Consider the following 27,708-nt stretch of genomic DNA (forward strand, 5'->3'; position numbering starts at 1 on the left):
GTATACTACGCTGAAGGCATACAGACAACACCCACAAACTCCTGCAGATGGCTGATGGCTCAATTAGAGAAGAGCAATATATGTAGATACAGGTGTATACTGCGCTAAAGGCACACAGTGACACAGACAACACCCACAAACTCCTGCAGATGGCTGATGGCTCAATTAGAGAAGAGCAATATAGCAATATATGTAGATACAGGTGTATACTGTGCTGAAGGCCCGCAGACAACACCCACTAACTCCTGCAGACGCCGGAACACTACACAAGACCGCCGCGCTGGCGGCCTTATATAGTGTGGGGCGTGTACTACACAGCCTGAGCTATAATTGGCCACAGGCATCCTGCCTGTGGCCAGTCATGGCTCTCCTCGCTGCCGGCGCTGTGATTGGCCAAGCATGGGGGTCACAGTGCATGCTTGACCAATCATGAGCCAGCAATGCACTGCGGTGACGCAGTGCATTGTGGGCCGTGAGCGCCACATGAATTTGGTGCGAACGCCCCACAGAGTTCTGGCTTCGCCGAACGGGCGAGCAGGCGGTGTTCAAGTCGAACATGCGTTCGACTCCAACACCAAGCTCATCTCTAATGCAGAGTATAGATGGGTATGCAGAGTATGGATGAGTATGGATGGGTATGCAGTGTATGGATGGGTATGGATGGGTATGCAGAGTATGGCTGGTTATGCAGAGTACGGATGGGGGAACATGGATTGATGGATTGATGGATCTGTCACTGAGCAGCACTGTGGGCCATGGGCGTCCGCAAATACGGGCAAGGTGGGGCAGTTGCCCCCCCCCCTGGAATCATTAGGTGTTGTTGGCTACTTGGCTGTGTCACCAAGCTGTGTGTTGTGTTTAATGTCCGCCGCGGCCGTGCTGCAATCGCGGCCGCCACAGACTTTTTTCCTACATCTGTCACTGTTTCTCTGCTGGCTGCTCCCTGCTGTTTTCACTGTCCAGTGTATACCACTCTGCAGGGCAGCCTTTCCACTCCTCCTCTTCATTGATTGGCTGCCTGTGTAGTGTAGGTGTGTCACTCTCACTCACATCTGTTGTTGTGGATCCATCCATTCAAGCTGACGATGAGCCGAGTGATATGCTGGCCTGACGCTGGCATTCTGTGAGCCGCCCAGTTACTGTATATTCTGCTACCTGCTGTGCATGCCTAGGCAACAAGAACAGCAAGAAACCACAGGTAACATTAGTTAGCATGATCCCAGTGCTCTCCACTCCCCCCGTTCACCCCCCAGTGCTTCCCCCCAAGTGCTCTCCACTCCCCCCAGTGCTCTCCCCCTTGCCCCCCCAGTGCTCTCCTCCACCACACTCTCCTGCCCCCCATCACAGTTTTCTCCTCCTCTGTTCTTGCTGCCCCCCCAGCTCTCCCCATCCTTCTCTAGCCACCATCCCAATGCTCTCCCCCCCGCCCCCCCCCCAGTGCTCTCCCCCCCCGTTCCCCCCCAGTGCTCTCCACTCCGCCCAGTGCTCTCCCCCCCTGTCCCCCCCAGTGCTCTCCACTGCACCCAGTGCTCCCCCCTGTTCTCCCCACCACAGTGATCTCCACTCCCCCCAGTCCTCTCCCCTCCGTGATCTCCCTCCGTTCTCCTCCCCAGTGCTCTCCCCCCTGTTCTCCCCCCAGTGCTCTCCCCCTGTTCTTTCCCCCCCAGTGCTCTCCATTCCCTCCAGTGCTCTCCCCCCTGTTCTCCCCCCCAGTGCTCTCTCCCACTGTTCTTTCTCCCCCCAGTGCTCTCCTCTCCCCCCAGTGCTCTCCTCTGCCCAGTGCTCCCCCCAGTGTTCTCCTCTCCCCCCAGTGCTCTCCCCCTGTTCTTTCCCCCCCAGTGCTCTCCCCCAGTGCTCTCCACTCCGCCCAGTGCTCCCCCCTGTCCCCCCCCAGTGCTCTCCCCCCCGTCCCCCCCAGTGCTCTCCCCCCCTGTTACCCCCAGTGCTCTCCACTCCGCCCAGTGCTCCCCCCTGTTCTCCCCACCACAGTGATCTCCACTCCCCCCAGTCCTCTCCCATCCGTGCTCTCCCCCGTTCTCCTCCCCAGTGCTCTCCCCCCTATTCTCCTCCCAGTGCTCTCCCCCCTGTTCTTTCCCCCCCCAGTGCTCTCCGCTCCCTCCAGTGCTCTCCCCCCTGTTCTCCCCCCCAGTGCCCTCCACTGCCCCCAGTGCTCTCCCCCACTGTTCTTTCTCCCCCCAGTGCTCTCCTCTCCCCCCAGTGCTCTCCTCTGCCCAGTGCTCCCCCCCAGTGCTCTCCTCTCCCCCCCAGTGCTCTCCCCCTGTTCTTTCCCCCCAGTGCTCTCCCCCCAGTGCTCTCCACTCCACCCAGTGCTCCCCCCCTGTCCCCCCCAGTGCTCCCCCCCCTGTTCCCCCCAGTGCTCTTCACTCCGCCCAGGGCTCCCCCCTGTTCTCCCCACCACAGTGATCTCCACTCCCCCCAGTCCTCTCCCATCCGTGCTCTCCCCCGTTCTCCTCCCCAGTGCTCTCCCCCCTATTCTCCCCCCAGTGCTCTCCCCCCTGTTCTTTCCCCCCCAGTGCTCTCCACTCCCTCCAGTGCTCTCCCCCCTGTTCTCCCCCCCAGTGCCCTCCATTCCCCCCAGTGCTCTCCCCCACTGTTCTTTCTCCCCCCAGTGCTCTCCTCTCCCCCCAGTGCTCTCCTCTGCCCAGTGCTCCCCCCCAGTGCTCTCCTCTCCCCCCAGTGCTCTCCCCCTGTTCTTTCCCCCCCAGTGCTCTCCCCCCAGTGCTCTCCACTCCGCCCAGTGCTCCCCCCCTGTCCCCCCCAGTGCTCTCCCCCCCTGCCCCCCCAGTGCTCCCGCCCTGTTCCCCCCAGTGCTCTCCACACCGCCCAGTGCTCCCCCCCTGTTCTCCCCACCACAGTGATCTCCACTCCCCCCAGTCCTCTCCCATCCGTGCTCTCCCCCGTTCTCCTCCCCAGTGCTCTCCCCCCTGTTCTCCCCCCAGTGCTCTCCCCCCTGTTCTTTCCCCCCCAGTAGTCTCCACTCCCTCCAGTGCTCTCCCCCTGTTCTCCCCCCAGTGCCCTCCACCCCCGTGCTCTCCTCTCCCCCAGTGCTCTCCCCCTGTTCTTTCTCCCCCAGTGCTCTCCCCCAGTGCTCTCCACTGCCCCAGTGCTCTCCCCCCTGTTCTTTCTCCCACCCAGTGCTCTTCAGCTCTCCCCATCACTCTCCAGCCCCCACCCCAGTGCTCTCCAGCCCCCCATTCTCCCCACCCCTGTTCTTTCTGCCTCCTGGTGCTCTCCAGCCCCCCCCCCCCAGTGCTCTCTACCCTCCGTGATCACCACCCCTGTTCTTTTTGGCTCCCCCCAGAACTCTCCACTCCCCACCCCTGTACTCTCCACTCCCCCTGCATTTTGCCCCCACCCATGTGCTCTCCACCCCCCATAGTGCTCTCCAGTCCCCCGTGCTTTCCACCCCTGTTCTTTCTGGCCCCCACTGGTGCTCTCAAGCTCCCCCCCATTGCTCTCCACTCCCCCCTCTCTTTGTACCCCCCAGTACTCTCCAGCCCCCATGCTCTCCACCCCTGTTTTTCTGCCCCCCCAGTGCTCTTCACCACTCCACACTCTTAGCCACCCCAGTGCTCTCAGCCTACCGTGTTCTCTACCCCTGTTCTTATTGGCCCCCCACCCAGTGCTCTCAAGTTCCCCCACAGCGCTCTCCGCTCCCCACCCCTGTGATCTCCACTCCCCCTCGCTCTTTGCTCCCACCCATGTGTTCTCCAACCCTGCCAGTACTCTTTGCTCCCCCTTCTCTCCAACTCCCACCCAGTGCTCTCCACTTCCCCAGGATCAGAGGGCAGGCTGACTGGGGCCAGAAAATGAGGCCGGCTGAAGGTGCAGGTGGCCAGGGACCACTCCATCTCACAGCAGACAGATCCTCTGGAAGGAGCACCGTCCCCATCCAAAACGAGAACAGACCCTGCCTGCTGCTGGCCGTCATGGATATCCTGCTGGCATGCAAGGTACCGTACCAAACATCAACAACACACCTTTCCACAGACAGGGACTGCAGACTGGGACATGGGGCACAAGAGGGGCTGCAATAATGGGCACATTGAGGGTGCATTCATGGCACAGTAAAGCTGCATTTGAAGGACACAGTGAGGCTGAATTTGATGGACACAATGAGGCTGCATTGGTGGGCACAGTGAGGCTGCATTGGTGGGCACAGTGAGGCTGCATTGGTGGGCACAGTGAGGCTGCATTGGTGGGCACAGTGAGGCTGCATTTGATGGGCACTGGTGAGGCAGCATTGAACTCTTGCATCAAGTCTGCAGTCTCTGACCATCTCCTGTAGCATGTCTGCAGTCTGTGAGGGAGTCTGGAGAGGAGTCAAGAGTGGGAGCACCGCCGGGATGGGGGTCATGGGAGAAGTCAGACTTGTGTGGACTGTGGACAGGAGACTATAGGATAAAACCAGAGCCACCAAGCTGGAGCCGACTGACTGCGCCCTGCACAGTGTACCTGAGAGGAGGTCAGTGAAAGCACCGCCAGGCCAGTTGGGGGGGGGGGGGTCACTGATGTAAGGGGGGAGTGAATACGATAATGTAAGGGGCACTGATGTAAAGGGTTTCCTCTTTATATTAGTAACCCATCCCCCTTACCTTAGAGTATTCTTTCTGCAGAAGGTGGTCCCCCCCACGTTCTAAGTTTCTGGGGTCCCCCTTGATGATTGATCACTTACCACTATTAACTGGAATTTGAATATATATATATATATATATGTATATATGTGTATATATATATATATAAAGCCCTATGTGATTTAATATCAATATCTAATACTCCCTTCATCAAATGTGCTTTAAAATGTATGGGTTTCCCTTTCATGAACAAGAAAATAATGATGTTATGCTGTTGGGCTGGCATAATAATGCTGTGAGATTGGTATGAAATTTTTTCCAGGGCTGGTTTTTGAAAGCATGGGCGTCCGCAAGATTACTCAGGTGGCTGCGTACCATGCCCATATAGCCTAGAGAATGTACATCTTTTTACATTGAAATACATCTGTTGTTGCCATATTTTTATCTTGATGAAAACAGCCTATACAGTGACAGTATGAGATCAAAATGTGGCCACAACAGATGTATTGAAATGTAAAAAGATGTACATTCTCTAGGCTATATGGGCATGGAATGCAGCCACCAGAGTAACTTCCAATAAAAAGTGAAGATGAATGATCTGTTATATAACACATATGTATTACCAGTGGAAAGATTTTCATGAGATTGTCGAAAAGGGGCGGAGCATGAGTGGCCTTAAAATGGTGCCCCCCCTTGGAAAAAGTTCTGCGGATGCCCATGATGTGGGCACTACACATGCAGCCCAAAGAGCTGCTGCCACCGATCTCTCCCCTCTCCACTCACACTGGATGGAGAGGGGAGGGAGGAATCGGAAATCACGCTGGTTTGTTTACATGTGATCGCTCTGTCATCTGATGGAGTGAACACGTGGTAAACGGCCGCGATCAGTGGCTGTTCACTGTGATCCGTGAGACCCGGCGGTCACGGAAGTTCTCGGGTGCGCTCCCCAGGGGGCGTGCGAGAGTGGAATCCTGGGAGGACGTCATAGTACGCCCTCCCAGAGATAAGCAACCGCCCTGTAGCCATCATTCGGCTATGGGCCGGTTGCTAAGTGGTTAAACACTAATTGTAGCTGCATACTGTGATAGCTTTTTCCTTTTTCTACATTCTCAGCCTCCTGTTGATGTGGTCCCGGGTTGTGTTCAAGTGATTGCTGCGCCCACTTCCCCCCCATCTACCAGGAATTCTCTCTTTTAACTTGCTGTATCTATCTGTGCCTCTTTGGCTCATCTGGCTATTTGTCTGTGGCTCTGGTGGTTTATTGGACACGTCAGTATATGAGCAACACATTTTTTTTTTTTTATTCATCTGTTGCCATTGGATGGATATAAACACTGATTAAGTTATATTGTTGTTGAAAATATGTATTTTTTTTGTATTTTAGATAATAAATGTTACCCTCAGGCCTGAGACTCCAGAGTTCGGACCACAAAGCCAAATCTTGGCAAGCCAGAATGACTTTTCTGGTTCCCTGACTGTAGAGGACGTAGAAGCTCCTCAACCCTCTATAGCATCACTGGAAGAGGCTATTAGAGATGGACGAACTTTCCAGCCACAAAATACTTACTAGCTGTGCACACAAGCATTCGTTTTTATCTGTGAAATTTTGACAATTCAGGACTCAGGAGCGCATGAAGGCAATGGAGGAGAGGAAAGGTCAGGGTAGGCTATCAGGAGGGTGCAGGAGATGATCACCAGCACCGTGATATAGAGCACTGACACCAGCACCATGATAAAGTGCACTGACACCAGCACCGTGATATAAAGCACTGACACCAGCACCATGATATAGAGCACTGACACCAGCATCATGATAGAGTGCACTGACACCAGCACCGTGATAGAGTGCACTGACACCAGCACCGAGATAGAGTGCACTGACACCAGCACCGTGAAAGCACTGACATCAGCACCGAGATAGAGTGCACTGACACCAGCACCGTGATATAGAGCACTGACACCAGCACTGTGATAGAGTGCACTGACACCAGCACCGTGATATAGAGCACTGACACCATCACCGTGTTAGAGTGCACTGACACCAGCACCGTGATTGAGTGCACTGACACCAGCACCGTGATAGAGAGCACTGACACCAGCACCGAGATTTAGAGCACTGACAGCAGCACTGATACCAGTAACTCGCTGCTGGGCCCAAAAAATGTGACACCGCTCAACTTCTTCAAACAGGAGGGTACGGGCATATAGTACAGTGTGCTTTTTTTGTACAAGGATGTGAGCCAAATGTAGAAAAAAGGTCTGTATGCTCGATTAAATAAATTGTTTATAGAGATATACATGGTCTACTGGTCACATGTGTTGAATTCCTCCAAGATCCATGCCTCATTAATTTTTAGAAATGTGTGGTAGTCAACACTGTCGTGAGCTAGGCGAGTGCGCTTATCGGTCACGATCCCCCCTGCTGCACTGAACGTTCTTTCGGACAGGACACTGGACGAGGGGCAAGCCAACAGTTCCATTGCAAATTGGGCAAGCTCTGGCCAGAGGTCAAGCCTGCCCACCCAGTAGTCCAGGGGTTCATCACTCCTCAGAGCGTCCACTTCGGCCATTAACCCGCTGTAGTCGGACACCTGACGGTCTATGCGTTCCCTGATGCTGGATCCGGATGAGACCTATCGATGGGTCGGCTGAAAGAATGACCTTATATCATAAGTCACCAACACATCTTCAAATCTGCCTCTTCTTGCAGGCGCTGTTGGATTGGTACCCGCAACTCTTTCTCTGGGAGTGGGAATTCCTCCTCTGCCAGCGCACACAAAAACAGAATGCAGCATTTCTCATAGCAAGGCCTGGAAGTGCTCCATTCTGACAGCCCTCTGTGACGGTGGTAAAATTTCCACCATTTTGTGTTTGTACCAGGGGTCTAAGTACGTTGCAACCCAGTACTGGTCCTTGACCCTTAGGCTTTTTATACGGGGGTCCCTGTTAAAACACTGGAGCATGAAGACCCCCATTTGCACTAAATTGGAAGCGGTGTGGTGGCCTGACTCCTGCTCATCATCCAGGATAATGTCGTCCTCCTCGTTCTCCTCTCCCCATCCACGCACAACAGGGATCCCAGAAAGCATGCTCTTCTTGCTCCTCCTCATCCGCCCTGGCACCATCCTCCTCTGACCCCTCTTCAGACTCCTGTTGTTGACTTGTCTCAGATAGAGTAGCCCCCCCTGGGAATTCATCCAGCATTGCGACTTCCTCATCTTCCCGCTCCTGCTCCTCCACGGCTTGATCAATGAAGCAACGCAATGCACGCTCCATAAAGAAGGCATAAGGTACCATGTCACTGATGGCGCCATGGCTGTGACTGACCAGTTTGATGATCTCAACAAATGGCCGCAGAAGTCTGCATGCGTCGCGCATTAGCAGCCACTGGCTGCTAAAAACAGCTCCCCAGAACCTGTTCTGCTGCAGAGTTCATATAGGTAGACGTTAACTGCACGTTTCTGCTGGAGCAGCCTATCAAGCATATAGAAGGTTGAGTTCCATCACGTCGGGCAAACGCAAATAAGACGTCTGACCGGCAGATTGTGTCGCCGCTGAATGTCAGCAAGGCGAGCCATGGCCGTGTAAGATCTTCTGAAATGGGCCGAGATTTTCCTTGCCTGCCGCAAGATTTCCTGGACCCCAGGGTAATTGACAACGAATCGCTGCACAACCAAGTTTAAGACGTGTGCCATGCATATGATAATTTTGCTTTGTTTCAATGCACTAAGCAGATTGGCACCATTGTCACACGCCACTTTACCAACTGTCAAATTGAGCGGTGTTAGCCACTGATCTGCCTGCGAACGCAAAGCTGAAAGGAATGCAGGGCCAGTGTGGCTCTTAGCTTCCAGGCACAACAGACGCAGCACAGCATGGCAGCGTCTCACCTGGCATGTCGAATAGGTTCTGGGGAGCTTGGGCGGCACAGCGGAAGAGACGCTAGCAGCGAAAAAGGAGGAGTCAGCCGAGGAGGAGAGGGAGGAGGATGGAGTAGGAGGAGAAGAAGAGCCAGGCCTGCATGCAATCCGTGGCGGTAAAACCAAATCTACACGGGTGCCACGGGTTACATGCTTGACGGCCGTCAGAAGGTTCACCCAGTGGGCAGTAAAAGTGATATACCTTCCCTGCCCATGTTTGCTAGACCACGTGTCTGTGGTCAGATGTATCTTGGCACCGACACTGTGTGCCAGAGATACATTCACTTGCCGCTGAACATGGCCATATAGCTCTGGGATGCCCTTCTGTGAGAAATACTTCCTTCCTGGGACCTTCCATTGTGGTGTTCCAATGGCCACAAATTTTCGAAAGGCCTCCGAGTCCACCAGTTTATATGGCAGTAGTTGGCAGGCTATCAGTTCTCACAAGCCAGTTGTCAACCGTTGGGCAAGAGGGTTATCTGGCGTCATAATTTTTTTATGCTCGAACATTTGGCCCATGGAAGTCTGCCTTTTTGCAGAAAAACGTGAGGATGGCGTGATGGAAGGTGGAGTGGAGGACAATTGTGAGGAGAGAGGAGAAGTAGAAGACGAGGCTGGACGGTGAGAGCCTGGAGTGTGGCTTTGTGTGTTCCGTTGCTCCCACTGGGCTTGGTGATAGCAGCTCATGTGCCTTCTTAAGGCGGTCGTCCCTAGGTGAGTGTTGGGCTTACCGCGACTTATGTGTTGACTGCAAAGATTGCAGATGGCAACACTATTGTCAGCAGCGGACTCGTTAAAAAAAGCCCACACTGCGGAGCCATGTGCCGGCGTCCTGGGAGCGCCAGATCATGTGACCGTAAATGGTTGATGCCTCACTCCTGATACATTCGCAGTCTGCTTTGTCCCTCCTGTGCAATGTAAGTTCTTCCTGCTTCTCCTCCCTATCTGCTGGTCCATATCTCCCTCTGAACTCCCCTCCTCTTGCTCTCTTGTGGGCACCCATGTGACATCACTAGACACGTCATCATCTACGTTACCTTCCCCACCGCTATAATTAGAGATCTCGGAGTAGGCAGCAACACCGGGGACCAGCCTCCTCCTTGGGCTAATCTGGGTACTGTCGTCAGACTGCTCAGTGGCGGTTGTTGCTACCTCCTCTTCCTGATTCAATGCCAAGAGTGGCTGTGCATTGGAAATGTCTTAATATGGATCGGAAAATAATTCCTGGGACTCAAGCGGAAGGTATATGGTGGTGGTGGTGTTGGTGGTAGTGTCTTTGGGGGTGCACATAGCAGAGAGTGAAGAAGAGGGTGCAGATCGAGAGGATGAGGAGGGTGCAGAAGAGTAAGGCTGAGTGAGCCATTCAACCAAGTCTGGTGCGTCCTTTGACATGATCGCACGCACCTTCTGCAAATTGCCACTTTGACTCAAGCCTGTTGCTCCTGCCCTACCCCTACCACCCCTGCGGAAGGGCCTGCCTTGTGACAGTACTACTTACAGCAAAATCTCAGGTGAGAAGGTGACACGGGATCCCCCAGGGCGTGGAATCTAAGAGTCAGCCGGTGTTCGGCCAGTGATCCTCTCACAAAGTTTTGGACTTAGCTGCGTGCTGACCCCAGGTCACGACCCCCGGGTTCACCCTGCTCGCTAGGGAAGTACCCGAAGACACTGCAGACAAGGATGGATGGATGAAGCAAGGAAAGCCAGGTAGTGAGCCAAGGTCAGGGCGGGCTGCAGACAAAGTAATCAGAACAAGCCGGGTCGGTACACAGAAGAAGGCAACAGGTGAAGGGCGTTGACACCCATAGCTGGAGAGTGCACAGAGCTGAACACCAGACAGTGGACAACAGATGCCAGCCGACCCATTGCAGTAAAGGTGAGACACAGATCAGCTCCGCAGCTGATCTGTGACAGTACCCCCCCTCTTACTAGGCCTCCCTACATGTCTGGGGGCTGGCTGGGAAGGAAATTTCTGATGGAAACTGGTCACCAGATGTGGGGCACAGACATCAGTGGCAGGGACCCAAGACCTCTCCTCTGGACCATAGCCCTTCCAGTCAATGAGATAGAATAACTTCCCCCGGGAGTACTTGGAGTCCAATATTACTTTAATCTCATACTGATCTGAGGTATCAGCCACAGGGGCAGGGTGAGAAGAAGGATGAGAGAAGCGATTGAGCACCAGTGGCCTGAGCAGGGAGACATGGAAGGCGTTGGGTATCCTGAGATGAGAGGGTCACCAATAATGACTCTGAAGAAGGTCACAAGTACGAGGAATGCCAGGATGTCCAGAGAACTTGGAGTCATGTGCCCAAGCAAGGAGTTTGGGACGAAGTGCAGGGGCTACAAAAGTTTTACCAGGAGGAGGCTGCGTAGACTGGAGCTGAGTGATGGCTAGAATACGATGCGGAGGAATTATGGGACCAGGATCTAGGTGATTCTCAGAATCATTGACATCAAACGACCTGGACAAGGCATTGGCTCGAAGGTTCTTGGCACCTGGACGGAAAGTAATGTTAAAATTGAAGCGGGCGAAAAAGAGGGCCCAGCAAGCTTGACGTGGGTTCAAGCGTTAAACGGATTGTAAATACTGCAGCTTTTTATGATCAGTATAGATGGTAATACAATGGGGAGAACCCTCTAGAAGATGTCGCCATTCTTGAAGAGCTAGTGTAATGGCGAGTAGCTCACAGTCCCCAATGGTATAGTTTTTCTCAGCATCAAAAAACTTATTGGAAAAGAATCCGCAAGGTTGAGACTTGCCCTGCTGAGCTTGGAGTAGGATGGCCCCGACTCCTACAGAAGAGGCATCTACCTCCAAAGAAAAGGGTTTAGTAATGTCCAGGCGTAGAAGAATAGGGGCAGAGAGGAAGGCTGCCTTGAGTTTGCGGAAAGCTTCAATGGCTTCAGGGGACCAGAGCCGAGCATTTGCACCTTTGCGGGTGAGCGATGTAATAGGAGCCACCAAGGTGGAGTAGTTGCGAATGAATTGGCGGTAGTAATTGGTGAAGCCCAAAAAGCGTTGGGTGGCTTTAAGACCAGAGGGCTGAGGCCACTCGGAGATGGGCCGAAGTTTGGCTGGGAATGGAACTTGTGTTTGTTCAAATAGACACTTCTCCAATTTTGCATATAGACAATTGTCCCGTAGACGCTGTAGCACAGTTTTTATGTGAAGACGATAGGTAGGTAAGTCTGGCGAGAAAATTAGAATATCATCCAGATATACGATAACACATACATACAGAAGGTCGCGAAAGATCTCGTTAACAAAATTTTGGAAGACCGCTGGAGCATTGCATAAGCTGAAGGGCATCACAAGATACTCATAATGCCCATCCCTGGTGTTTAAGGCAGTCATCCATTCGTCTCCTTCCCGGATTCTTATTAAATTGTAGGCCCCTCTAAGATCCAATTTAGTAAAGATATGAGAACCTCGCAGTCTGTCAAAGAGTTTGGAAATTAAAGGAAGAGGGTATCGATTCTTCACGGTGATGACGTTAAGACCCCTGTAGTCGATGCATGGATGGAGTGAACCATCTTTTTTCGCTACAAAGAAGAACCTGGCACCGGCAGGTGAGTTAGATTTCCCGATGAAACCCTTGCAGGTTTTCCCGAATGTATTCAGACATGGCTTGTGTCTCGGGGATAGATAGAGGGTAGACTCGGCCACGGTGAGAAGCGGTCCCAGGTAAAAACTCAATGGAGCAGTCAAAGTCTCTATGAGGAGGAAGGCAATCGGCGGCCTTTTTGCAGAAAACATCTTGGAAGGATTGATATTGGGCAGGCAACATGGGAGTTGTGGAGGTTTCAGCAAGAGGAATGGAAGAAGGAGGTAGCACCCTGGAAATACACTGATGTTGGCATGGAGGGCTCCAAGCCAATACTTGTCCAGAATTCCAGTCCAGATGTGGGGAGTGTTTCTGCAACCATGGGAGGCCCAGGATGATAGGACTGGAAGATTTAGGCAATATTAGGAAAGAGATCTCCTCTCTATGCAAAGCCCTAATGCGTAACTCTATAGGAGAGGTTTTAAAACGGATTGGAGTCATAGGCAAGAAGGAACCGTCTACTGCGGTCACGGAGAGAGGCATAGCCAAGACAACAAAGGCGATGCCCAACTCGGAAGCTACAGACTGTTCAATGAAATTCCTGGCAGCACCAGAATCCACATATGCAGAGAGTTGATAAGCATTCTGAGCCCAGCGGATAGCTACGGGAAGGGTGAAACAAGGGAAACTAGGAAAATTAACGGATCGGTCTAGATCACCTCCCTCTGAGTGAGCTAGACCCTGGAGTTTCCCGGACGGAGTGGACAGGAGTTCAAAAGATGTCTTTTATCGCCACAATAAAGGCATAAACCCAGTCCCATGCGTCGGCCACGCTCCTCGGGAGTGAGGCGGGTTCACCCAAGCTGCATAGGTTCTTCCAACACGTGAGAGGTCGAAGACGGAGAGGATTGCACCGATCTTTGGACTACCTGTGCTGGACGGCCAGCAGGGGGATGACTGGATCTGGACTTCTCCAGAACCCGCTCCTGGAAGCGAATGTCAATTTGAATGCTCAATGCGATTAAGTCATCCAATGTGGTGGGAAAGGCGCGTCCAGCGAGTTCATCCTTGACACGGTCAGATAGGCCTTGCCAGAAGGTAGCAGTAAGAGCCTCATTATTCCATTTGAGTTCAGCGGCCAGCGTATGGAATCGAACTGCGTATTGGCCGACTGTCATTTCTTGCTGACGAAGATGAAGGAGGGCCCCAGCAGACGAAGACGCTCTGCCAGGCTCATCAAAAGTTTTCCGAAATGCATCCAAAAAGAGCTGGAGGTCAGAGGTGATAGGAGCGTGTGATTCCCAGAGTGGAGAGGCCCAAGCTAAAGCATCATCGGAGAGGAGAGAGATGATGTATGCGACTTTGGTGCGATCAGTAGGAAAATGGTGGCTGGAAAGTTCGAAGTGGATGGAACACTGATTAATGAAGCCCCGACAAGCCTTAGGATCACCAGAGAACTGAGGTGGTGAGAGCAGATGCAGGCAGGGATTGCCAGGTGCAGCAGGTAAGACCGGAGCAACTGAAGCGGGAGCAGGAATGGGAGGAGCTGAAGTTGCAGCAAGTTGCAGACGATCCAGACGAGAGGCCAGATCCTGGAGAACCAGCATTATTTGTTCTTGATTAGCTTGCTGGGAGTTAAGTCTCTGAACTAGATGTTGCATGGGATCCTCGGTCAATGGCCGATTCTCAGAGACGCTCATGACTTGAGCAAACTGTCACGGTACTACTTACAGCGAACCCTCAGGCAAGCAGGTGACACAGGATCCCCAGGGTGTGGAATCTAAGAGTCAGCCGGTGTTCAGCCAGTGACCCTCTCACGAAGGTTTGGACTTAGCTGTGTGCTGACCCCAGGTCACGACCCCCGGGTTCACCCTGCTCGCTAGGGAAGTACCCGAAGACACTGCAGACAAGGGTGGATGGATGAAGCAAGGAAAGCCAGGTAGTGAGCCAAGGTCAGGGCGGGCTGCAGGCAACGTAATCAGAACAAGCCGGGTCGGTACACAGAAGATCAGATCACGAGAAGACAGGTAAAACAGGTTACACAGGGGAGCTTAGAAACAAACGTTGCTCAAGCAACCAGTAGCAGATTTGAAAGGGGTTTAAATAGAGAAGCACATGAGGGCTGGACAGGAAGTAGCAGGAAGGAATCATATATTAGGCAACAGGTGAAGGGCGTCGACAACCATAGCTGGAGAGTGCACAGAGCTGAACACCAGACAGTGGATAACAGATGCCAGCCGACCCACTGTAGTAAAGGTGAGACACAAATCAGCTCCGCAGCTGATCTGTGACATGCCTCTTCCTCTGCCTGTCATTTTTTAAGTGACCCTGTGACAAAAGTCTCTAGAGAAGTGCAGTATGTATGTGGAAGGAAGTATATAACACCCCGCTTCAATCTGTCATTTTTGGGGGCCACTGGTCTATCATACCAGTTATAATACTTTTTTTTATTGCGTTTGTCACTCTTTGTAGTATTGCTGCAGAACCACTTAGCAGTCACAATGTTGCACAGTGGAAACACACTATACTATGCTTTCTATATGTGCAAGTATTGTATACGTGTATTACACACCTATATACTGCACACAAAATAGTACACCTATGCCAGTCCTTAAAAGGACCTTTGTGGACCTAATAGCTAGTGATTTGCAGACTGTCCCTCAGTCACTACACTGATAAAGGACTGCTGCAGAACTGCTGCAGAATAGGGCAGTAATCTGCAGCACAGCCCTGCACCAGCACCCTATATATTGTTCACCTATACCAGTCCTTACAAGGACCTTTGTGGACCTAGTAGCTAGTGATTTGCAGACTGTCCCTCAGTCCCTACACTGATAAAAGACTGCTGCAGAATAGGGCAGCAGTCAGCAGCAGTGCACCACAACCCTATATATTGTACACCTATACCAGTCCTTACAAGGACCTTTGTGGACCTAGTAACTAGTGATTTGCAGACTGTCCCTCAGTCCCTACACTGATAAAAGGCTGCTGCAGAATAGGGCAGTAATCTGCAGCACAGCCCTGCACCAGCACCCTATATATTGTACACCTATACCAGTCCTTACAAGGACCTTTGTGGACCTAGTAACTAGTGATTTGCAGACTGTCCCTCAGTCCCTACACTGATAAAAGACTGCTGCAGAATAGGGCAGTAATCTGCAGCACAGCCCTGCTCCAGCACCCTATATATTGTTCACCTATACCAGTCCTTACAAGGACCTTTGTGGACCTAGTAGCTAGTGATTTGCAGACTGTCCCTCAGTCCCTACACTGATAAAAGACTGCTGCAGAATAGGGCAGCAGTCAGCAGCAGTGCACCACAACCCTATATATTGTACACCTATACCAATCCTTACATGGACCTTTGTGGACCTAGTAACTAGTGATTTGCAGACTGTCCCTCAGTCCCTACACTGATAAAAGGCTGCTGCCGAATAGGGCAGTAATCTGCAGCACAGCCCTGCACCAGCACCCTATATATTGTACACCTATATCAGTCCTTACAAGGACCTTTGTGGACCTAGTAGCTAGTGATTTGCAGACTGTACCTCAGTCCCTACACTGATAAAATACTGCTGCAGAAACCAGCAGTAATCTGCAGCACAGCCCTGCACAACAACCCTATATATTGTACACCTATACCAGTCCTTACAAGGACCTTTGTGGACCTAGTAGCTAGTGATTTGCAGACTGTCCCTCAGTCACTACACTGATAAAGGACTGCTGCAGAATAGGGCAGTAATCTGTAGCACAGCCCTGCACCAGCACCCTATATATTGTACACCTATACCAGTCCTTACAAGGACCTTTGTGGACCTAGTAGCTAGTGATTTGCAGACTGTCCCTCAGTCCCAACACTGATAAAAGACAGCTGCAGAATCGGGCAGCAGTCAAGTATAATATTCTTTCTATATGTGGAAAAAAATATATTATACGTGCACAACCCTATATACTGTACACATATACCAGTCCTTAAAAGGACCTTTGTGGACCTAATAGTAATAGCTAGTGATTAAACTGGCTGTCCCTGCTCCACACAGCGTCCTGTCCCTACACTGACAAAAGACAGCTGCAGAATCAGTCAGCAGTGCACTCAGCAATCACCAGCACAGCAGTGCACCAGAACCCTATATACTGTACACCTATACCAGTCCTTAAAAGGACCTTTGTGGACCTAATAGTAATAGCTAGCTAGTGATTAAACTGACTGTCCCTGCTGCACACAGCGTCCTGTCCCTCCCTACACTGACAAAAGACAGGCTGTTGCAATCACCCGCACAGCAGTGCACTGAACCCTATATACTGTACTTCACCTATACTAGTCCTTAAAAGGACTTTTGTGGACCTAATAGCTAGTGATTTGTGTCACTACAGTCTCTCCCTGCTCCACACAGTGTCCTGTCCCTAAACTGACATAAGACAGAATGTAAAATGGCCGCTAGATCAGGTCTATTTATAAGGTAGGGGGAATGTCCAATTGTCCATGTGCTGAAATGTCTCAATTGGCTGTCCTGTACCCCATGATGGATGTGTCATCACGGGTCAAAGTTCTTTCACACTGTAATCACATATGTCCACCGGGCAAACAGCGGCAATAGTCTGCCGATCGGGTGAATCGCGAACACGCCAAATTTGCCGTGAACCGACCACTGGGCGAACAGTTCGGCCATCCCTAGAGGCTATTATACCTAAAAATCCTGAGCCCAAAGAGCAGAGGAGAAAGTGAATAATTCACCCACCAAAAAGGCTGACTTACAATATTTTGTTGAAAGTTTTGAAGAAACTATCCTCACATTTCAGAGAATGCACAACCTGCCGACAGTTCCTGCTACAGATTTAGTAGAGGGCCACTCCAACTCACTCCCTGCTTGTTGGCAAGACAACCCCCCCCCCTATGACAAGTGGTGGGAAGTTCCCTTGTCAGGTTCATACGTGCATGCAAATTGCTTGTTTTCATACATGTACTAACTGTTTTTTGCCTCCCGTTGTATTTTAAAAGTATGCAGCAGGTTGCAGACATTATATGTGGATGGACTCTGTCCCTCCTATTGGTACCAAAGGTTCTTTGCTGGGGGAGCGTGTAGCGGGTGCTACTGGTGCATTTGTCCCCCCCCACTCAAATCCTCAGAGTTAACACAATGGTGGCTCCCTGACAGAGGTGAAGGGGAGCTGCGGGCTCCCCTCCAACTTCCCACTCAAAGCGCATGCCGCCCGACAACAGGAGATGGGAGTGGCTGCAGGCTCTTTCACCCCCCTTGCTCGCTCCTCTACAGGATCTGAGTAACGGCACTGTGACAGAGAGGAGGAGAGCTGCGGGCTGTCACTGTCTCCTTCTCCAACTTGCCCCCCCTCCCATGTTAGCAGCAAGGGACCAATCAGAGGGGACCAGCAAGTATACCATGGGACATGTAGTCCCAAAGACAGATGGCCCATTGGAATTTACAAGTTAAAAACTACAGCCCCAGTATGCCCAAATGTAAGGGGGAGGGATAGCCGGGGGCAGTGTCTGGGTTGCAAGTGAGAGAGGAAGAGGAGGCTGAGGATTTTGCTGATGGAATGCTGTCAGAGAGAGAGAGACAAAGCCACAAAAGTCCCTTGAGTGGTGCCCGCCTAGGCACCTGAAGCATGGTAAGAGGACAGGTGCTGAGGGGAGTGCCACCTTGAAGAGAGTGAGAGGAGGCTGAGGTGGCTCGGGGGGAGATAGAGCCACAAAAGTCCGCCACTGTTCAGCCCAGGGACCCTGCTTAACAGCCCAGCACCGCCCAGAGAAGACGACCCACACCACTTCAGGGATTGCAATATCCATCCATTTTTCAACAGTGTTTTGGCCCAGAAGTGTTTATCACTACCAGGTGTGTCTGTCTATATCTGGTAACAATTCACAGCCAGGATAACAGGATTTTCTACTTGTGTCCTTAAAAGCTTTTGCAGTGAGTATATTTATTTAATCAGGTGTATCAGAGGCATTGAGGTTATTCTTGAAGTTGGGGCACAGAACAGAGAATCCAAAAATCACCAAGCGGCTCCTTCGGGGGTGGCGCTACAATTGTGTAGTGCCAACTTCCTGTAGGTTTTTTTTTTACCCATCGTTTGTTTGTTTTTTTGCATGGGGTACCCCCTTAAGATCCATGCCAGATTCAGAGAGCCTGGTTTGCATTTTGGGGGTGGATTGTCAATCTTTTTATATGAGGTGCTACAAAAAAATACATTTTTACAAAGAAAAAATATTATACAGTTTAAATTGCTGGAAAAATTACATACAGTCCCCTTCATAGGTCCCCCAAAAAACACAAGTCCATCTAGTTCACTGCATCTAGAGTAGACACAGAAAATCACTGCTCCTGGCTGAATGGAATTTAAACCCACTGATTTAAGGAGTTACCAAATCAGTTACATTCTGTGAATAATGTCTCATTTGCTTGTTCTCTAAACCAAACTGTTAAGCCATCAAATGGCTGGTGTATAACTGATCACATGTGCAGCACCATGGCAATTGCCGATCAACCATGGGCAGGCCCGGACTGGGACAAAAAATAGGCCCGGGCATTTTAAACTGAGCAGCCAACTTTTCCAGGGACCGGGGGGAGGGGGGTTGGTAGACATTCATGGGGGTGGTTGGTGTCGGTCCAACAAATGTGCAGAGACACTGTGATATAAAAGGGAACTGTACTATAAAGGGTCACTGCAATGATTACAGTGCAGTCCCTTTTATATTAGTGTCCAAGTCCTATTGTGGCCATACAATGCCAGTACTGTCTGTCTCCTATTGTGCCCACAAGGCCCAGTGACACTGACCTACTCTCTCTCTGGTGGTGCGGTACAGCATGGCGCTCTCTCTGGTGGTGCGGATACAGAGTGGCTCTCTCTCTGGTGGTGCTGGTACAACGTGGCTCCATCTGGTGGAGCGGGTACAGCGTGGCTCCATCTGGTGGGGTGGGTACAGCGTGGCTCTCTCTAGTGGTGTGGGTACAGTGTGGCTCTCTTTAGTGGTGCGGGTACCGCGCGGCTCTCTCTGGTGGTGCCGGTACAGCGTGGCTCTCTCTGGTGGTGCCGGTACAGCGTGGCTCTCTCTCTCATGGTGCCGGTAAAGTGTGTGTCTCTCTCTCTCTCTCTCATGGTGCCAGTACAGCGTGGCTCTCTCTCTGGTGGTGCCAGTACAGTGTGGCTCTCTCTATGGTGGTGCAGGTACAGCATGGCTCTCTCTCTCTCTGGTGGTGCAGGTACAGCATGGCTCTCTCTCTGGTGGTGTGGGTACAGCGTGGCTCCATCTGGTGGAGTGGGTACAGTGTGGCTCTCTCTAGTGGTGTGGGTACAATGTGGCACTCTCTAGTGGTGCTGGTACAGCATGGCTCTCTCTGGTGGTGCCAGTACAGCATGGCTCTCTCTCTCTGGTGGTGCCGGTATAGCGTGTCTCTCTCTCTGGTGGTGCTGGTACAGCGTGGCTCTCTCTCTCTTGTGGTGCCAGCACAGCATGGCTCTCTCTCTCTGGTGGTGCCAGTACAGTGTGGCTCTCTCTCTGGTGGTGCGGTACAGTGTGGCTCTCTCTCTCTGGTGGTGAGGTACAGCGTGGCTCTCTCTCTGGTGGTGAGGTACAGCGTGGCTCTCTCTCTGGTGGTGAGGTACAGCGTGGCTCTCTCTCTGGTGGTGCAGGTACAGCGTGGCTCTCTGGTGGTGCGGGTACAGCGTGGCTCTCTCTTGTGGTGCAGGTACAGCGTGGCTCTCTCTTGTGGTTGCGGTTACAGCGTGGCTCTCTCTTGTGGTGCGGGTACAGCATGGCTCACTCTCTGGTGGTGCGGGTACAGTGTGGCTCTCTCTCTGGTGGTGCGGTACAGTGTAGCTCTCACTATGGTGGTGTGGCACAGTGTGACTCTCTGGTGGTGCTGGGGCTATTAGTTACCCAGCACAGTCCTCTCTTTTGTTTTCCATGTCTCCTTTAGTAGCTGCTACAAACACTCCTCAGCTTGTTTCCTGGTTTTCTTTTTCCACCCAGCAGAGTGCATGTTGGGGACTGTAGTCTGCTCTATGCTAATAACAATTGGGCCACCTATCTCTGGGACTACATTTCCCATGATGCCCCTTTAGTTGCTTCTGATTGGCCCTCTGTTGTGGCCAATGGGGAGAGAAAAATGAACATAAGGAAAGCCTTCTCTTCCCCTGCTGCTGACAACAGAAGGGGAGGGAAGGCGAGGGGGGAATATCCTGACAGCAGCCTGCAGCTCTCCCCACTGTGCAGATGCCCATGGCTGGAGGAGGAGAGCGGAACTGTCAGCGCGGCTCTGAGGTTGATCTGTGAGAGAGACACACAGCTCAGCCCATACAGCCGCCAGAGATGACACAGGCACTGCCGTTTAGGCCGTGGTCGCCGCTTACCTCCCACTGTGTGGCCTGATCAACAGTACACGGGGCAAATGCCCGGTCTGCCCTATAGCCTGACCATGAGCTAAAATGGCTGCTTCTTTAGCTGTAGAGGATAAGAGGGTTTAGTTTTGCTTTAATGCACTTGTACATTGTCTCACAAAGAAGGCATTTGCCTTTAAAATATTGCTATAACCTGTTTTATTGTACTTAAAAAAATTACTTTGTGTTAGATATGTGGTAGAAAAGAAACAAGCAGATAATTTTCTGTTTTAAGAAGGCTTTATGTGCTTTGGACTAGAAAAATAGAAAGCCTCTATGACTATGTAATATAACAAATGTTTATATTTTCCCAAAAATACCTGTATTCTAAACATGTAAATATAACCTTCCCTCCTGACTTCAACTTGATTTATATCTGGCAAAAAGATGCCCTGATATAAGCATAAAGCTAATGAAGTCTGAAAACGATGTTTCCTCCTAAAAGCTTGTTACAAATGGAAAATGTGCATGTAGAACGTATAAGAGCACTACAGATCGAGTGTGAGACCAATAAACCTTTAATGCTCTTGACAAGAGGTCAGATGATAAAACTGACATGATGCAGGGACTCAAAACTACCCCCCATCAGGGTTTTTGATGCTGACAGTAATTGCAAAGAGTATTGGTCAACAAACTGAAAAATATAAAAGGCTAAGGTAGTGCTACATACATAGTTACATAGATAGTAAGGTTGAATAAAGACACCAGTCCAACCTGAGTGAGTGTCTACAATTGTCCCTATCCCTGTATATTGCACACTCACATCAGTCCCTACCCTCAAGGAGCCCACAATCCAAGGTCCCCATTCATATACCAGGGCCAATTTTTGGACAGAAGCCAATTAACCTACCAGCATGTCTTTGGAGTGTGGGAGGAAACCCACACAGGCACAGAGAGAACATGTAAACTGCAGGCAGGTAGTGTTGTAGTTGGGGTTCAAACCAGCGACCCTTTCTACTGCTAGGTGAGAGTGCTACCCACTACACCACTGTGCCATGCTGCTTCAGTTCACCAGTCAACTACTTTATCTTTTATTTTGAAGTTAGTTGTACAGTATTCTCTTCAATTAATGTGGTGCTCTCGACCTTTATACAATATTTAGACTACTCTGGGGACACCCAGGAATATCCCCATTGACAGAAAGCTGCCATTAAAATTTGGATTTCAAGTCTTTTCTACCTTGGGTTCAGTACTCTACCACTCACATTTTTTTTAGATCTGGAATCTAAGTAGTGATTTCAGAATCAGGATTTTAAACCAAAAGGTTGAACGAGCTAAATTGACACCTAGTATATTTCACAAAAACAGCCAGCATAATGTTGTACTCTGACTAGCTATAGGCCTCCCAAATCTTAAAGTCCAAACAGACATGTGACCCACAGGTAAGTAAATATGACAATCTTACCGTTGGACGTAGGCCTGTTTCTTGGGCATTTGCTGTCTGTGGTGCATTTGTATTTCTCATCACTCTAGAATGGAAACAGAGAAGGAAATCATTAGGTTTAGCCTTCTAGAAATTAAAGGGAACCTGTGAAATATGGGAGATTAACTAAACGTGCAAGCTAATGGACTGTGTTCCTCATCCTAACTTGACTACATAGTGTGAAACTTACCCAGAACAATAAAGCAATAAATTCCTAATAAGTGGATTGATTCAAGTTAGATTAACTATGATATTTGCAGCAGATTACTAATCGGACTGACTCCCTTGGTGAATCTGTTTGTAAATGTAGCCATCCTGTATTTTAGTCGGTATATACATTTACTTTTCCTAGGTGTTTACCTGGGGCCAGGGCTGTCTTTAAGGCAGGGCAAAAGGGGCAGCTGCCCTGGGCCCCATCATTATTGTGCCTCAGCTGCCTCATACTTGCCAACTATCCCAGTTTAAATTCCCTTGTCCCTTGAAGTTTTAGTCCCATGCTGTGTCTTGATATCTCAGAATGAAGTTGTGTTACTAATGCTACCCAGCTCTGCCCTATTGCCATGTACAGATGCTCACCTGCTATGTGGTTTTTGTCTCCTCCTTGCTGGACGAGTTGCAACTAAGAATGGGCCCTTGGAACACTCCAAGAGAATTTTGTACTTCAATCTGAGGCGTCACCTATACTATTGCTTGTTCCCCTTTAACTTGTTTTTGCCTCCAGGAAGCGGCTGCGCTGGAGTCTGTTTACTCTGCGCAGGAGACTCTGTCCTAGGTGTGCTGGTTGATACGCACCGCCCCCACGGGAGATTTCTCCTTTAAATGGGTTTAATTACGTTTGGTTTGGGTTCTCAAACACCCTGGGGCTGTTTTTCTGGGGTGTGGGGTGGGAAGGGAGGGGAGTTCTGTTTTTTTCAGTTTTTTTGTTGTTTTTTTGTTACATGCTTATATGTTTTCTGCTGTGGACAGCGCTACTATAACGAATGTACTGTGTATATCATTGCATTGCTTAAGATGAGATATTTGTGCCTTGACCCTGGTCGGGCGGTCATATCCGTTGGTCCCCCCTGCCCTTCCAGGTTATGGCTCCGCTGAAGATCCTCTCCTGGAACGTTAGGGGGCTTAACCAGAGGATTAAACGCTCTCTTGTTTTTGACTACATGAAAAAATATGCTCCGCATATTTGTATCCTTCAGGAGACACATCTAGTGGGGGGAAGGATTATGGGCTTGAAGAGGCCCTGGGTGGGGTACCACTATCATGCCACATATTCCGGCTATGCCCGGGGGGTTAGCGTCTTGGTCCATAAGTCCCTGAATTTTGAGCCTCTTGATATTGTTACAGATAAGGACGGGAGATACGTGCTGGTGCACGCCACAATAGATATGATAGAGATGGTGCTGGTGGGTCTCTATATGCCTCCTCCTGCGGATCTGTCTTTACTACATAAATTGACTGCCCTGATCGCCCAATTTCATACTGACAATGTGGTTATAGCAGGGGACTTTAATATTCCTCCTAATCCTTCCCTGGATAGGTTGACGCCTGACCGGGCCACAGACTCTCCAGTTTCTCGCTGGGCACAGGTGTTTGGGCTGGAGGATGTCTGGAGGTGGAAACACCCATCAGATCGCCGGTTTACGTGCCACTCCTCCTCCCACAACACACTCTCCCGTATTGACCTTGTTTACGCTGGTGCCCCCATGCTTCCCAGGGTTCTTGGAATAGAGTTACTTCCTCGGGGCATCTCTGACCACTCCCCACTGCTGTGTACATTGCAGACCTCTACCCCTCAGCGGGATAGACTCTGGCGATTGTCAAGGTACTGGATTGAACACCCCACTATTGCCTTTGAGATGGGTGGTGAAATCCGGGGATTCTGGGCCTCAAACGTAGGCACGGCTTCTGGGGGGATGGTCTGGGATGCCTTCAAGGCCTATATGAGGGGGTGTTACCTTTCTTCCATTGGCCGGGAGCGTAGGAATGATAGGATCACGGTAGAGGAGGCAGAAGCCAGGGCCCAAGACCTGGAGACCCGATTCACCCTCACGGCTAACCCGCTCACGGCTCAGGATATGAAAGTAGCGTACCGAGAGGTGGTGCTGCTTAGGGTGGCTAAGACAAGCAAACGTCACCTGGCTCAGACGCAGAGGATTTTTGAACAGGGCGAAAAGACGGGGAGGTTGTTGGCCTGGATCTCTAGGGAGCAGGCCCCAATCTCCACTATCCCTCGAATACAGAATAGTGCTGGGACATTGGTGACGGATCCCCTTGCCATTAACGCTTGCTTTGCAGAGTTCTACTCCACCCTTTACTCATCTAGGGTGCGGTACTCAACGCAGGAGTTAAGTGATTTTTTAGAGGGGGTGACACTCCCTACCCTTACCTCTGAGGCCAGGGATGGCCTGGACTCCCCGATCACTCTGGCGGAGGTCCGACTCGCACTGGGGTCCATGCAGCCGGGGAAGACCCCTGGGGAGGATGGGATACCCCCGGAATTCTATAAACACTACCTGGAGGAGGTGACAGTTAGAATGCACGACATGCTTACCGCGTCCCTCCGGGAGGGAGATCTCCCTCCATCTATGGCACAAGCCATTATAGTGGTGATCCCTAAGCCTGGGAAGGACCCCCAGCTGTGCTCGTCATACCGACCTATCTCCCTGCTCAACTCGGACGCGAAAGTGCTGACCAAAATCCTTGCCAGGCGACTGAATGAGGTTATACTTACCTTGATCCATGAGGATCAGTCTGGCTTTATGCCGGGGAAGGGGACAGATATTAATATTCGCAGGCTTTTCACTGTCTTGGCCTCGGGGGATGCAGAAGGCGGGGAGGAGGTTGTGGCCTCCCTAGACGCGGAGAAGGCCTTTGACTCCGTGGAGTGGGACTATTTGTGGGCAGTCCTCCGTAGGTTTGGATTCGGTCCAGCCTTTATCTCCTGGGTCAGGGCAATGTACAGAGCTCCCACAGCTAGGGTGCGCACGGGCACGGTCCTCTCCCCGCTCTTTCCCCTCCACAGGGGAACCAGGCAGGGGTGCCCCCTGTCCCCGGGGCTTTTTGCACTGGCAATTGAACCTATGGCGGCTCTCCTCCGCTCCTCTCCTGAGGTTCGGGGTATTGTCCGGGGTCCTTTGCAGGAAAAGGTTTCGTTATACGCTGATGATACCTTGTTGTATCTCAGGGATGACGGAGCCTCCCTACAGGCGGCATTGTCGCATATCGACCGGTTTGGACAGTTCTCGGGTATACGAATAAATTGGGCGAAATCGATTTTATTTCCACTACATGATGGTGCGGGTGTTTCCCGGGTGGATGGGCAACTGCAGAGGGTTTCTCAATTTAAATATCTGGGAGTGGAAATACACAGAGACTTGAAACAATTTATTACCCTTAACCTAAGTCCGGTGGTCACCCAGCTGGCCCAGAGGTGTACTGTGTGGAGGTCCTTACCGCTTTCGCCAGTGGGACGGGTCAATTTAATTAAAATGTCGGTTCTTCCTAGGTTTACCTACCTCTTCCGCCAGACCCCAGTCCACATCCCACTTAGATTCTTTAAGAAACTGGATGGCATTATCTCGTCCTTCGTTTGGAATGGTAAGCCCCCTAGAATAGCTAGAACAACCCTCCAGCGGCCCCTTGTGCGTGGCGGTTTGGCACTGCCCTGTTTCCTGAAGTATTACTGGGCGGCAGTCCTGGTGACTATTAGGTGGTGGCTCTCCGAGGGCCCAGTCAACCCTGCATCCTCGTTGGAGGCGGCGTTGTTGGGCTCATATGCGGAACTCAGGAACCTGATCCATAGGGGAACCCGATCCAACCCTGGGATAACTCTTCCGATGCGCACGACTCTTAAGATATGGGAACTGGTGAATAAAAAGTTGGTGGGCGCAGGGGTGTGGGCCCCGGGGACTCCCCTCTGGGGGAACCCCCGCTTGCCCCATTTTCAGTCCATCCCTGATCCGATTGTTTGGGCCAGGCATGGAGTTACAACACTAGGGGACATAGTATCTCAGGGGCAGCTACTTTCCTTCGATGCTATTAAACAGGCCAGAGACCTCCCGAATCATATGTTTTTCAGATTTCTGCAGTTGCGACACGCCTTCCGGTCTCAATTCCCATCTAGAGTGACTCTAGGGGTGTCTGCAGTGGAGGAAGCGCTTGGGCCTGCGGGGGGAGGGACGCGCATACTGTCCACGATATATACCGCGCTGACTGTACAGGACGAGACTAGGATCTCCCATTTGTTTGAGCTCTGGCACAGTGACATTCCGGAGCTTACTGAGGAGGACTGGGAGGAGGGTATACAGCAATACCTGACCCTGGCGATTTCTGCAAGGGACAGGTTTATACAATTGAATTTCCTCCACCGGGTATACTTTTCACCGGCACGCCTGGCAAGGATTTACCCTGACCGATTGACTACCTGCCCTAGATGCAACGAAGACGATGCTGACTTTTTTCACATGGTGTGGTCCTGCCCTGGGGTAGTGGGATTTTGGAAGGGAGTCCTGGCCGACATTAATGCTGTGGGGGAGCTTACGATCCCACTTAGCCCGCTACCTCTCCTACTGGGTATCTGTGACTTTTTGGAAATATGCTGGGGGAAGAAACTGTTTATTTTCTACACTACACTCTACGCGAGGAAAGCAATACTACTGCAATGGAATCAACCTCTCCCCCCGACTAAACAATTGTGGCAGTCCCTGGTGAACGCGGCTTTGCCGCTCTACAAACTCACGTATCTGGGCAGGAACTGCCCTGGGAAATTCGGAAAGATTTGGGCGGCATGGGTTGAGGCGAAGCATTTGACCATTGCTTAGGCTAGGGGGAGTGGGGGGTGGGGGGGTGGGTCCCCTTTTTTGTTATTTTCTGTGTTTTTTTGTATTGCGGGGGGAGGTCTTGGGGAGGTTCTGTATTCTATACTGCAATGATTAGTGACTCTACACACTGTTAAGAACTGTCTGTACTCTATATGTGATGCAATTTGATTATCTGTCTACTCAAAATATGTATGTACCCTGCTGACGCATGTCTGTTTTCTATTTTTCTTTTTGTTGAAACATAAATAAAAATCTTTGTTAAAAAAAAAAACAGATGCTCACCTGCAGACCCTGTGTTTACATGTAAATAACCTGTATTGATATGTAAATAGTGGCAGCATTCGTACATCACGCCTGCCTGAGGTCAAATCCACCATCACTTCTGCTGAATGCTGCCCACTGGGGAGGTAAAAGGGCATGCTTGAACGTCCTGCCTATATCTGTGGTCATTAAGCCTAACATCAGTCTGTTCTGCAAATGTAATCAATTAGAGGTGGAACTCTTTTTCAAAATAACATGGTGCCATAGCACCGGGAATTTTGGTGCATGTGAATACGCACATCTCAGCAGATGCGTGAGGGTGTCAGTAACCATTAATGGCACTGATGTGTATCTGCTAAAGGGCAGCACATTTTCTGTGGTGTCAGGAAATCGATTTTTACATGTGTTCCCAGCACACACAAATGTGAACGCATTCTAAATGTCTCAGTTAAATTGGTGTAAGTCTTCACATTACATTGGGGCTTGGTTTACAATCCTTTTATTCACACTAGTGGCCAGTGTGGAGTTCCCTTTACATTGGTGGTCAGTGTAAATCTCTCCTTACATTGATGGTTACTGTGAATGCTCCTATTACATTTATGGTCAGTGTAAATCCCCATTACATTGGTGGTCGGTGTGGAAACTCCTCTTTATATTGGTAATCACTAAAAAAAAAACTTACATTTGTGGTTAGTTTCAAATTCTTCCTTACATTGGTGGTCCATGTAGAAGCTCCCTTTAAACTGG

The 27,708-nt window shown here is 50.8% G+C and overlaps 1 protein-coding gene across 2 annotated transcripts in view; it reads right to left on the reverse strand.

Annotated features, from left to right (window-relative positions):
• P2RX3 (purinergic receptor P2X 3) overlaps positions 1-27,708 on the reverse strand; it is a 552,515-nt gene that overhangs the window by 416,062 nt on the left and 108,745 nt on the right. For both annotated transcript variants that reach the window (XM_077493185.1, XM_077493186.1), the window contains exon 4: positions 21,866-21,929. In XM_077493185.1, the coding sequence (XP_077349311.1) occupies positions 21,866-21,929 (64 nt within the window). The remainder of the gene's footprint in view (positions 1-21,865; positions 21,930-27,708) is intronic.

The sequence above is a fragment of the Lithobates pipiens genome, unplaced genomic scaffold, assembly GCF_037356315.1.
Source record: "Lithobates pipiens isolate NorthernLeopardFrog02 unplaced genomic scaffold, aLitPip1_a1.2 Scaffold_19, whole genome shotgun sequence".
NCBI classification, from domain to species: Eukaryota; Metazoa; Chordata; class Amphibia; order Anura; family Ranidae; genus Lithobates; species Lithobates pipiens.